Source organism: Blennius ocellaris (assembly GCF_963422515.1).
Source record: "Blennius ocellaris genome assembly, chromosome: 14".
NCBI classification, from domain to species: Eukaryota; Metazoa; Chordata; class Actinopteri; order Blenniiformes; family Blenniidae; genus Blennius; species Blennius ocellaris.
This window is the reverse complement of record NC_137663.1, coordinates 27,705,068-27,717,372: the sequence shown is the minus strand read 5'-3', so window position 1 is coordinate 27,717,372 and position 12,305 is coordinate 27,705,068. Positions and strand designations below refer to the sequence as shown.

Genomic DNA, 12,305 nt, shown 5'->3' with positions numbered 1-12,305 from the left:
GAAGAGGAAGAGGAGGAGTTGGTCAGGCCTCTACTCCCTTTATAATCAAGAGTATTAATCGTATTAATAGTTACTTTGCATTCAGCCAATCAGGAGGCTTGTCAGAAACACCAGTCTAACCAGTCTAACCAGTCTAACCAGCTGGTTTAACCAGTAACTAGTCGTCATGCTGTGACCTCATGAGGATGAGAACATAAGTGCTGCTTCATTGGTCTGAGCATCACGTGACCTGGAGCAGCTTCCCCAGCAGTGTTGTGTGTCGTCATACCCCCCCTTCTTCCCCCCCCCCCTACAGGAAGTGATGTAGGAACCTCAACTGTCTGCTGGGATCCTGGACCTTCATCACCGGTCAAAGCAGGAAGGAGTCCTGAGTCAAGCTGTGTGTTGTACTGGTACTGGTACTGCTACTGCTACAGGTACTGCTGCTGGTACTACTACTGGTACTGCTACAGGTACTGCTACTGCTGCTGCTGCTGTACTGCTACTGCTACTGCTACTGCTACAGAGGTACTGCTGCTGCTGCTGCTGGTACTGCTACTGCTGCTGCTACTGCTACAGGTACTGCTGCTGCTGCTGCTGGTACTGCTACTGCTGCTGTACTACTACTGTACTGCTGCTGGTACTGCTACTGCTGCTGGTACTACTACTGTACTGCTACAGGTACTGGTAGTGGTACTGCTACTACTACTGGTACTGCTACAGGTACTGCTACTCCTACTGCTACTGGTACTGCTACAGGTACTGCTACTGCTACTGGTATTGCTACAGGTACTGCTACTGGTACTGGTACTGGTACAGGTACTGCTACTGCTACTGCTCTGCTCCTGCTACTGGTATTGCTACAGGTACTGGTACTGGTACTGGTACTAGTACTGGTACTGGTCTCCACCATTCCCATAGACCTCACCTCCAGGTCCCTCCTGGTGTCCTGTGAGAAGATGAGAGGACAGTTCAGTTCTTGCAGCTTCCTCTGGACAGTGGTGTGTCCCCGAAGCAGGGGACAGACTGACCTCGGTCTGGACGGACGTTGACGGGTCCCGAGGAGCGGTGGCCATGTCGCTGACCGTGGTCCCTCCAGTGTCCCCAACGGACCGGCGCCGCCTGGAGCTGCTTGGAACAGTTCTGCAGGGAACAGCCGCTAATGTGGACGTGAGGGGGACACGAGGGGGACATGAGGGGACATGAGGGGGGACAAGAACCCTCTCTTCACCCCCCATCCGGATTTAACCAGAACCATGGAATTGATCAGCTGGTCTCTCAATGCGATCGACCAAATTCTTACGAACGACGACCGGGCAAAGAGCCTGCATGTCCCGATGGGACGTTTGCAGCCGGAGACATGCTGGATTCCTGGGGTTCCTGGAGGTCCCTGGAGGTCCCTGGAGGTTCCTGGAGGTCCCTGGAGGTTCCTGAGGTCCCTGGAGGTCCCTGGAGGTCCCTGGAGGTTCCTGAGGTCCCTGGAGGGTCCCTGGAGGTTCCTGAGGTCCCTGGAGGTCCCTGGAGGTTGCTGAGGTTCCTGGAGGCCACTGTGTTGGGCCATTGTTTCCATGGAGGACATGGAGGACCTCTACATGTTGGGGTTCATGATAGCAGGTAGCTGCTGATTGGAGCTGTAGGCTTTCTGATCTATCAAAGTGTAGAAGACGCTAGCAGCTGCATTGGGAAGGCGGCCTGTCGTCACTGAGGGACTGTACCGAGCTCTGAACGCTCAGACTCGTGTGATAAACCAACTCAAGAGTACGCAAGTCACGACTCTTGAAGGTTTACGCGAATTTGGAACCATCTTGGAGAATATTGGAACTCGGTTGGGAAGCTAAAGTCTTCAATTGGAGCAGCATGGAGACCAGAGACACTCGAGGTGGACAGAGACCAGAGACACTCGAGGTGGACAGAGACCAGAGACACTCGAGGTGGACAGAGACCAGAGACACTCGAGGTGGACAGATGAAGCTGAAGCGCCTGAACAAAACAAACCTAATCTACATTAGGACTCCCTGGGGTTTTGTCTTCAACTCTCCTGGATGTGAGTGTGGGACCAAGGGATCTTTTCCCCCCAATTACAGACTGTCTCCTTAGAGGACAGTCTGTAACCTGTCCTTTTTGTTCCGTCCTCTCCTCACCTCATCTTGTCCTTCTTTCCCCAAACTTTCTATGCAGTTTCGTTGCAGCTGTGACAATGACGATAAAGCTTCTGATTCTGACACGAGGGGGACATGAGGGACATGAGGGACGGCACGATGAGACAAAAGCACTTGAAAGAGTTCTACGCACTGGAGGAGGGAGGGACAGGAGCTGCTCACACACAGCCTGGTGGCGCAGTGGAGGAAGTAGGTGGAGGAGGTGGAGGAGGTGGAGGAGGAGGCGTCGTCACTCTGGACGAAGCGAAAAGCTTCGAAGAGAACCGGGCCTCCTGCTGCTCCCCGTTCACCTGGATGACCGTTGCCCGTCCCGGGAACACCTGGGGGACCAGAACACCTGAACACCAGTCCAGTACCAGCCCCTCCTCCAGGACAGTACCAGCCCCCCCTCCAGGACAGTAACCACACCCCCCCCCCCCCCCCCCCTCCAGTCCAGTACCAGCCCCCCCTCCAGGACAGTACCAACCCCCCCTCCAGTCCAGTACCACCCCCCCCTCCAGTCCAGTACCAGCCCCCCCCTCCAGGACAGTACCAACCCCCCCCTCCAGGACAGTACCACCCCCCCCACCCCCCCGGACCCTGTGGAGGACGACTCACCCTACAAACAGGTCGTGAGGGTGGAGTTGACGGGGGACAGGGAGGTTGTAGCGTAGCATCGGTCCAGGAGGACGTTGAACCTGGAGGGACAGCAGACGTCAGGAAACCTCGTCTGCGCGTAGCCGTTAGCATTAGCACAGGTCAGAGGTCAGCGGACGGATGGACAGAACCTGCTGCTGAGGTTGGACGCCTTCACCTCCACGAAGATCCTGGTCTCAGCTCCAGACCCCCTGCTGGGACCTGCAGGACGGAGGAGTAGCTCCTGTCCTTCAGAGGGACGGAGACAAGGTGTGTCTTCTATTAGTGTGTGAGAGGAAATACTCTGATTACTTGGGTCAGTGTGTGAGCGGTAAATACTCTGATTACTTGGGTCAGTGTGTGAGCGGTAAATACTCTGATTACTTGGGTCAGTGTGTGAGCGGTAAATACTCTGATTACTTGGGTCAGTGTGTGAGCGGTAAATACTCTGATTACTTGGGTCAGTGTGTGAGCGGTAAATACTCTGATTACTTGGATTACAGATGTTCCCTTGAGGCTCAACATTTCTCTAACAACTTTCCTGGACGAAGATGAAATGTGTTAAACCTGCTGCTTGTAGATGAGAGAATGTAGGGGCGCTATGGAGCCACACACACACACACACACACACACACACACACACACACACACACACACACACACACACACACACACACACACACACACACACACACACACACACACACACACACAGTGACTATAAAACACTCTCTGATGTGAAACATTTCAAGTTTCACATGAGGCAGTGTGACTTTAGAGTTTAACAGTGGTGGTGATGATGATGATGATGGTGATGATGGTGATGATGATGATGATGATGATGATGATGATGATGATGATGATGATGATGGACGTCTACCGAGTACATGACGAGGCTCAGGGTGCTGATGAAGCTGCCGTTGACGTCCCGGACCGCCAGGCTGGTACCGGCTCTGGTGGGAGGAACAAAGGAGGAGTTGAGGAGCAGGAGGAGGCAGAGGAGAGGAGCAGGAGGAGGAGGAAGAGGAGCAGGAGGAGAGGAGGAGAGGAGAGGAGAGGAGCAGGAGGAGGAGCAGGAGGAAGAGGAGGAGAGGAGCAAGAGGAGAGGAGCAGGAGGAGGAGGAGCAGGAGGAGGAGAGGAGAGGAGAGGAGAGGAGCAGGAGGAAGAGGAGGAGGAGGAGCAGGAGGAGGAGGAGCAGGAGGAGGAGAGGAGCAGGAGGAGAGGAGGAAGAGGAGAGGAGGAGGAGCAGGAGGAGCAGGAGGAGGAGAGGAGGAGGAGCAGGAGGAGAGGAGGAAGAGGAGAGGAGGAGGAGCAGGAGGAGCAGAGGAGGAGAGGAGAGCAGCAGGAGGAGCAGGAGGAGGAGTCAGGGTTAGACTCACACACTCATGTGTGTGTTGTTGACCAGTACTGCAGAGGGTACCAGCAGGAGAACTGGTACAGCACCCCCTGCTGGTAGGAAATGGTGCAGAGCCGGGGTCCTGGGAGGAAACCTGCCCTGAGACCTGGATGAACTGGAGGGAGGAGACGTCTGAGAAGACCCCCGTCCCCGTCTCCTGGGACACCTGGGGACCAGACAGAGACCAGGTGAGCTGCTGACCAGGTGACCAGGTGACATACCATCAGGGTGATGGACCAGTGAGGAGGTGACCAGGGGACCAGGTGAGGAGGTGACCAGGTGACCTACCGTCAGGGTGTTGGAGCAGGCTCTGAGGCCCTGCTGGGTGATGGGGAAGGTGAAGTGGAGGACTGGGGGGTCCGCGGCCCAGTCGGCCCTCCCCCGGCACCGGGGGTCTGAGTGCTGGGCGTTGAGGGCCAGCAGGGACTCGTTGTAGCCGTTGAAGTAGACGGGGCACAGCAGGAGGTGGAGGCTGACGGAGCGAGAGCCACACCACACCTGCATGTCTGAGTCACCTGGACACAAGGACCAGTCAGCTCACCTCACCTGGTCATGAATGAAACACCTTATTATTATTGTTGTTGTTATTATTATTATTAATAATAATAATAATAATAATAATAACCCTAAAATAATGTGGTCAAATTAATTTTAATAAGTTAATTCCAATGAGTTTCTCTTCATATCGAGAGAAAAAGGTTTTTTTCTCGCCACTATAGAATAAATGTCATTATGTAACGAAAACGACATCATGAGTTTGATGAAGAGCAGATTATCTTTAGTTTAGTTTAGTTTAGTTGAGTTTATTTAGTTTAGTTTAGTTTCTGTGACTTTCTGGTTGAGAAAAAGTCACAAAACAAAACTGATCAAATAAAACTGAAGTTCGTCTGTTTGGATCTTTTAACTCCTGAACTTTATCTTTTTAAATGAATATCCTCCTCCTCCTCCTCCTCCTCCTCCTCCTCCTCCTCCTCCTCCTCCTCCTCCTCCTCCTCCTCCTCCTCCTCCTCCTCCTCCTCCTCCTCCTCCTCCAACATCATCATTGATTCAGGAGGAGCAGGAGGACCAGGAGGAGGAGGAGGAGCAGGAGGAGGAGGAGGAGGAGGAGGAGGAGGAGGAGGAGGAGCAGCAGGGGGTCACTAACCTGGACTCCTGAAGGAGGACCGTCCCTCACAGCTCTGGTCTCCCTGGACCAGGAGGACCAGGAGGACCAGGAGGAGGAGGAGGAGCTGAGATGTGAGGAGAAGAATCCAGTTCATGATGTCCTGAAGACGGAGGAAAGACAATGAGACGGTGATGAAGAGGAAGAGAGGAGACGTGATGAAGAGGAAGAGAGGAGACGTGATGAAGAGGAAGAGAGGAGACGTGATGAAGAGGAAGAGAGGAGACGTGATGAAGAGGAAGAGAGGAGACGTGATGAAGAGGAAGAGAGGAGACGTGATGAAGAGGAAGAGAGGAGACGTGATGAAGAGGAAGAGTCTGTCCTGTCATGAAGAAACAGACAGAAGGTTTCTATAATAAACTTTACCTTCATCTTCATGTGAATATTTATCAAATAGAACTTCATGTTTTCTTGTTAAACTAAATTAAATTCCAGACGACAGGAAAAGTAATCGAGATGTAAAATAGTTTTAGATTAAAATAATGAAAAACAGAACTTGATTCAGTGATTTTTGTCTTTTTAAAGTTTCCCTTCTGGTCGAATCGTCGATAAATAACTTTTAAAGTTTTACTTCCAGCAGAAGAACCAGAATCCTGAACTGTTGTTCTGCGTTTGAGAACCTCAGGAAGTGAAAAGGTTCCCTGCAGGACCTGATCCACAACCTGGACTCTGCTGATCCACAACATGGACTCTCTAGTTACTCCACTTTACAAGTATTTCTACATGTTCTATAGAACTTGTAGAAATACTTCAAAGACTTCAAAGACTTCGTTGTTGAAGAAAAATCATCTTTACCGTTCGACACTCAAACACTAAAGTCTGAAGCTTCAGTCCACTGAGACGATGAAGAGCAGGAGGATGAAGAGCAAGAGCCATTAAAGAGGAGAACCAGGGGGTCCTACCAGCAGAGAACCTTGGAGCAGAGGAGAACCAGGGGTTCCTACCAGCAGAGAACCTTGCAGCAGAGGAGAACCAGAGGTTCCTACCAGCAGAGAACCTTGCAGCAGAGGAGAACCAGGGGTTCCTACCAGCAGAGACGGTGGGAGCAGAGGAGAACCAGGGGTTCCTACCAGCAGAGAACCTTGCAGCAGCTCACCCGGTTCCGCGGCTGCTCCAGGCTTTATACTGTCCTCGTTCCGTCCTGAAGACTCGACAGGAAGCGGAGAAGAAAAGCCGCCGTCTCGTCTGACAGCAGAACAATAGAACAACCTACATGTGTCGTTCTGGATCTCCAGGTGACGCTCCAGTCCAACTCTTCTTCTCTTGTTCTGCAGCTGCAGCTTGATGCTGATTCACCTTCAGAACCGAGGTCCGGTTCTCCGGCCGACGGGAACCGCAGACTTTTGAACGGAGTCACTTAAGAACATTTGAACTTGAAATGTTTAGAACAAACGAAGTCAAAGAAAAAGACGGGAATTTAACTGTTTTTAATGGAGTTTGAGTCAATAATTCTAGAATCTGCCAAGTGTCTCCAGCCGGCTGTAATGAGGTTGCAGGTTCAATTCCCTTCTCTGCCTGTCCACATGCTGAAGTGTCCTTGAGCCCCAAACTGCTCCCATTGGAATGACGGTGCCTCGCATGGCTGCAGCTCTATAGATCTATATCTATAGATTTATAGAAGTGAAATCTCTTCAGCCTCAGCAGGTCTTTGGTTCTAATCCTCATTTTATTAAGAAGTGATTCTCACAGAACAGACGAAAACATTATTGTCGTCAACATGAACGTCAAGGTTTGTAACCAGCAGACTTGGAGACTGTTTGAGCCCAGATATGTTCAGAACCCCCCCCCCCCCCCCTCCCCCCCCAGGTTGTGACATAAGCACATTGTTAGAACCACGTCCATTGTTCCAGGACTTTCCTCCTCATCCCTCCTGTCAGGAAACCAGGTCTCCTGGTGTCCATCTCACACCTGGAGGGGAGGACACACCCAGGGGAACAGAACCTGAGACGACCCCCCCCCCCCCCAATCCCTTCCCCATCACACACACACACACACACACACACACACACACACACCACACACACACACACACACACACACACACACACACACACATTTAACAACAGAAACTAAAACTTCATAGTACCAGGGGCACGGGGGGCCATTCATAGTACCAGGGCCGTCAGACTGATGGACGTTGACGTTCCCCTCTGTTGTTGTTTTCTCACAGTGATGTAACAATATTTTTCACTCCCCATAACAAAGGAAGAACGTCACCAGTTCTCCTGTCGTGACCTCGTGACTCGTCACCGACATCGTTTCTCCAGAACGGTTTAGTGATTTTAGTGAGTCCACTTGAGACGTGACCAGACGAACCTGGGTTAGGGTTCGGGTAGGGTTAGGGTAGGGTAGGGTTAAGTTAGGGTAGGGTAGGGTTAGGGTTAGGGTTAAGTTAGGTTAGGTTAGGGTTAGGGTAGAGTTAGGGTTAGGGCGCCTGTATGGAAGTAAAACAGATTCTGAATTTGAATTTGTAACTCTGAATTTTTTTTACGATCGAAATCAAACTTTGAATTTTAAAATCTGTCAAATTACAAGTACGTATCTTTTTTTTGCTTCTGATTTTTTTTCACCGTCTAAAAATATTCAGGGTGTAAAAATTCAATGTGTCTAAAAATTCAGCTGTAAAAAAATTGAACCGTAAAAAAAATTCATCTGCAAAACAGCCAGAATCTCTGTGTCATCAGGACGATGCAACATCAGTGCAACACTGGGCCGGAGGGCCGGAGGGCCGGAGGGCCGGAGGGCCGGAGGGCCGGAGGGCCAGCGGCAGTGACAGCGCTCAGGTGAGTATTTGTTGTGGTGCGCTGGTCACGTGACCAACAAGGCTTCCCCTGATTGGATGTTGGGTGAATGAGACAGGGATCGATTGCATCGTCCTGATGGCTCAGAGATTCTGGCTGTTTTGCAGCTGAACTTTTTTTGTGGTTGAATTTTTTTGCAGCTGAATTTTTAGACACATTGAATTTTTACACATTGAATATATTTAGATGTTGAAAAAAAAAAATCAGAAGCAAAAAAAAAAAAGATACGTACTTGAAATTCAACAGCTTTTAAAATTCAAAGTCTGATTTCAATGGTGAAAAAATTCAGAGTTAGAAATTCTAATTCTGAATCTGATGGCACTTTTACTTCCATACGGGCGCCCTAACCCGAACCCTACCCGAACCCTACCCTAACCCTAACCTAACCTAACCTAACCTAACCTAACCTAACCTAACCTAACCTAACCTAACCTAACCTAACCTAACCTAACCTAACCTAACCTTCACCCTGAGTTAGAAATTCGAATTCAGAATCTGACGGCACAGTTCTACTTCCATACAGTTCTACTTCCATACAGTTCTACTTCCATACAGTTCTACTTCCATACAGTTCTACTTCCACACAGTTCTACTTCCATACAGTTCTACTTCCACACAGTTCTACTTCCATACAGTTCTACTTCCATACAGTTCTACTTCCATACAGTTCTACTTCCATACAGTTCTACTTCCATACAGTTCTACTTCCACACAGTTCTACTTCCATACAGTTTTACTTCCACACAGTTCTACTTCCATACAGTTTTACTTCCACACAGTTTTACTTCCATACAGTTTTACTTCCATACAGTTTTACTTCCATACAGTTCTACTTCCACACAGTTTTACTTCCACACAGTTTTACTTCCATACAGTTCTACTTCCACACAGTTTTACTTCCACACAGTTTTACTTCCATACAGTTCTACTTCCACACAGTTTTACTTCCATACAGTTCTACTTCCACACAGTTTTACTTCCACACAGTTTTACTTCCATACAGTTCTACTTCCACACAGTTTTACTTCCACACAGTTTTACTTCCATACAGTTCTACTTCCACACAGTTTTACTTCCATACAGTTTTACTTCCATACAGTTCTACTTCCATACAGTTCTACTTCCATACGCCTGCTGCTCTGGTCTCCTGGACGAGATGAACAAGTGAAACGCGAAGCCAAACATCAAACCTCAGCTTCACTTCTTTGTTCTGAACTTTCAGAATCTTTCAGTTTGAATCAGATTAAAAACAGCAGAACAAAGAATTTCTAGTTTATTGACACATTTGTTGAATCACGGATTCACGTTCCCGGGTTCTGGACGTTCTGCAGAATCTCCCACTGCTGCGACTCGCACCTTTTACATATATCACGTGACTATGCAAACGAGCGCGGCTGGGCTCGTCTCCGTGATTGGAGCGTCGCTCGGCGGCGGGCCCTCGTGACGCACGACGCGCGGCTCCCATTGGCTCACACGCTCCAGCGCGCGGCGGCCAATGGGAGCGGCCGGGGAGCGTTAAAGCGCTGCTCGCGCCGCTCTATGACGTAACGCTCCAGCCGCGTCTCCCCTCCCAAGCGCACCAAGCAGCCGCCGCCGCCGCCGCCGCCATGTCGGGCCGAGGGAAAACCGGAGGCAAAGCCCGGGCCAAGGCCAAGTCCCGGTCCTCGCGGGCCGGCCTGCAGTTCCCGGTGGGCCGCGTCCACCGCCTGCTGCGCAAGGGCAACTACGCGGAGCGCGTGGGCGCCGGCGCGCCCGTGTACCTGGCCGCCGTGCTGGAGTACCTGACCGCCGAGATCCTGGAGCTGGCGGGCAACGCGGCGCGGGACAACAAGAAGACGCGCATCATCCCGCGGCACCTGCAGCTCGCGGTGCGCAACGACGAGGAGCTGAACAAGCTGCTGGGCGGCGTGACCATCGCCCAGGGCGGCGTGCTGCCCAACATCCAGGCCGTGCTGCTGCCCAAGAAGACCGAGAAGCCCACCAAGACCAAGTAGACCCGGGCCTGGTGGGGCGGAGGAGGAGGAGGAGGGTGGGGGGACACCCGGACCAGGGACAGACCCGGACCAGGACGCTTTATTTTCCCCCCTTTCAGTTTGTGGACAGACGAGCTCTGGACGATTCTTGTGTTTCTACTCGGACATTCATGGTCTTCATCAGAACCAACAGACTGCTGGGAGAGAGAGGAAGATGATGATGATGATGAAGATGGGGGGGGGGGGGGGGTGTCAATGCTGCTGCTGCAAAACCTGCTAATTTCTTGTTTAATGTCATTTTGTTTCAATAAATATTGTTTGGCTTGAATTCTGGCTTTATGTTGTTGACATCCGGGACCTTGGGGGGTTGGGGGGCGTGGTTCCGGGGTTGGGGTGGGCGTGGTTCCGATGGGTGGGGGGGTCAGGACTACATGTGGACTGTTTCTACCACAGAGGCTCACACAGGTTGGGGGCGGTGCCCACCTGCTCACACAGTTTTTTGGGGGGGCGGGGCTTAAGAGTCCCACGTGACTGATCTCCGATGTTAAGTAGCGTTTAGTGAGTCACTAAGTAACGTTTATTTAAAGAGCGCCTTCAGTCCAAAAGGCCACAAAGTGCTTCACAACACGGTTCAAGACAAAACGGAAAATAAAAGGCCGAGACGACAAAATAAAAGCCTGAATGCAGTTTATTAAAGAGCCTGAACAAATAAACGAGTGTTGAAAAGAAAGTAAAAAGTAAAAAGTACCAGCATGTTTGTCTCAAATCACGGTTTTGATTCATAGAATGATTAATGTTCGTCTTCAGTTTGAGCCTCTGAGGTGTTTCAGGTTCACATCTGAAATAATGAAGTTTATCTCCAATTCCTAACTTCATGAACTCACATTTAACTATTTCTAATTAAAATATCTAGATTGGAACAATTTATTAGTTTAGAAGAAGAAAAACGAAGCAGTTGGTTAAAAGGTGAGTTTGATAGCAGAGATTTGATTCTGACATTGAACATATGAAGGAGTTTGGATTCATGTTTGATTCTGTTGTTTGCGTCCAGTTTGGCTCTGATGCTCTGATCTCAGGGTTTAATGGAACGAAACTCTTCAGTCGCGATCAGGAAGTGAAGACTGAAGGTGTGGAAACCACCAGTGACATCACGGAGGGGCTCCGGTCCACAAAACCTCCAGAGGAGGAAGTGAAGAGCCACAGTCAGAGATGGAGGTGAAGCTGCAGCTCGCCGTCGTCCTGCTCCTCCTCTGGGGTGAGTCTTCCTCCTCTTCATCCTCTTCCTCCTCTCCTCCTCTTCCTCCTCTTCATCCTCTTCCTCCTCTCCTCCTCTTCCTCCTCTTCATCCTCTTCCTCATCTTCCTCCTCTCCTCCTCGTCCTCCTCTTCATCCTCTTCCTCCTCTTCATCCTCTTCCTCCTCTCCTCTTCCTTGTCTCCTCGTCTTCCTCGTCTTCCTTCTCTTCATCCTCTTCCTCGTCTCCCTCCTCTCCTCCTCCTCCTCCTCTTCCTCGTCTCCTTGTCTTCCTCCTCTTCCTCGTCTCCTCCTCTTCCTCCTCGTCTCCTCAAGCTTCATCACATCTCAGCTTCTGTCCACGACTTTCCAGTGCTACTTGTAATTCAAACTACAGTGTCCAGGACTTCAGTAGTTCTACTTGTAATTCAAACTACAGTGTCCAGGAGTTCAGTAGTTCTACTTGTAATTCAAACTACAGTGTCCAGGACTTCAGTAGTTCTACTTGTAGTTCAAACTACAGTGTCCAGGAGTTCAGTAGTTCTACTTGTAGTTCAAACTACAGTGTCCAGGACTTCAGTAGTTCTACTTGTAGTTCAAACTACAGTGTCCAGGACTTCAGTAGTTCTACTTGTAATTCAAACTACAGTGTCCAGGACTTCAGTAGTTCTACTTGTAGTTCAAACTACAGTGTCCAGGACTTCAGTAGTTCTACTTGTAGTTCAAACTACAGTGTCCAGGACTTCAGTAGTTCTACTTGCAGTTCAAACTACAGTGTCCAGGACTTCAGTAGTTCTACTTGTAGTTCAAACTACAGTGTCCAGGACTTCAGTAGTTCTACTTGCAGTTCAAACTACAGTGTCCAGGACTTCAGTAGTTCTACTTGCAGTTCAAACTACAGTGTCCAGGAGTTCAGTAGTTCTACTTGTAGTTCAAACTACAGTGTCCAGGAGTTCAGTAGTTCTACTTGTAATTCAAACTACAGTG

General features: G+C 50.1%; 3 protein-coding genes across 3 annotated transcripts in view; 2 read left to right on the top strand and 1 right to left on the bottom strand.

The window, feature by feature from the left end:
* Nucleotides 1-189, top strand: part of hyou1 (hypoxia up-regulated 1) — a gene marked incomplete at its 3' end in the record, with an annotated part of 9,704 nt that extends 9,515 nt beyond the window's left edge. The window contains 1 exon segment of the mRNA XM_080509074.1: nucleotides 185-189. Within this exon segment, the coding sequence (XP_080365200.1) occupies nucleotides 185-189 (5 nt within the window).
* Nucleotides 190-866: 677 nt separating this feature from the next.
* Nucleotides 867-4,654, bottom strand: LOC308139610 (zona pellucida-like domain-containing protein 1; the record flags this gene model as incomplete). Its single annotated transcript, XM_080509073.1, is given in 15 exon segments — nucleotides 867-928; nucleotides 1,011-1,046; nucleotides 1,049-1,122; nucleotides 2,305-2,398; nucleotides 2,401-2,442; nucleotides 2,445-2,458; nucleotides 2,736-2,754; nucleotides 2,757-2,815; nucleotides 2,906-2,951; nucleotides 2,954-3,002; nucleotides 3,634-3,706; nucleotides 4,134-4,158; nucleotides 4,161-4,200; nucleotides 4,257-4,316; nucleotides 4,439-4,654. Coding segments are annotated over 15 exon segments (909 nt in total).
* Nucleotides 4,655-9,649: 4,995 nt separating this feature from the next.
* On the top strand, nucleotides 9,650-10,294 carry h2ax1 (H2A.X variant histone family member 1). Its single transcript, XM_080508721.1, has one exon. The coding sequence runs from the start codon at nucleotides 9,721-9,723 to the stop codon at nucleotides 10,105-10,107; it is 387 nt and encodes a 128-aa protein (XP_080364847.1). The 5' UTR covers nucleotides 9,650-9,720; the 3' UTR covers nucleotides 10,108-10,294.
* Nucleotides 10,295-12,305: the final 2,011 nt, after the last annotated feature.

Excerpts from the sequence above, each read along its gene's own strand:
- h2ax1 (XM_080508721.1), top strand. The coding sequence starts at position 9,721 with ATGTCGGGCCGAGGGAAAACCGGAGGCAAAGCCCGGGCCAAGGCCAAG.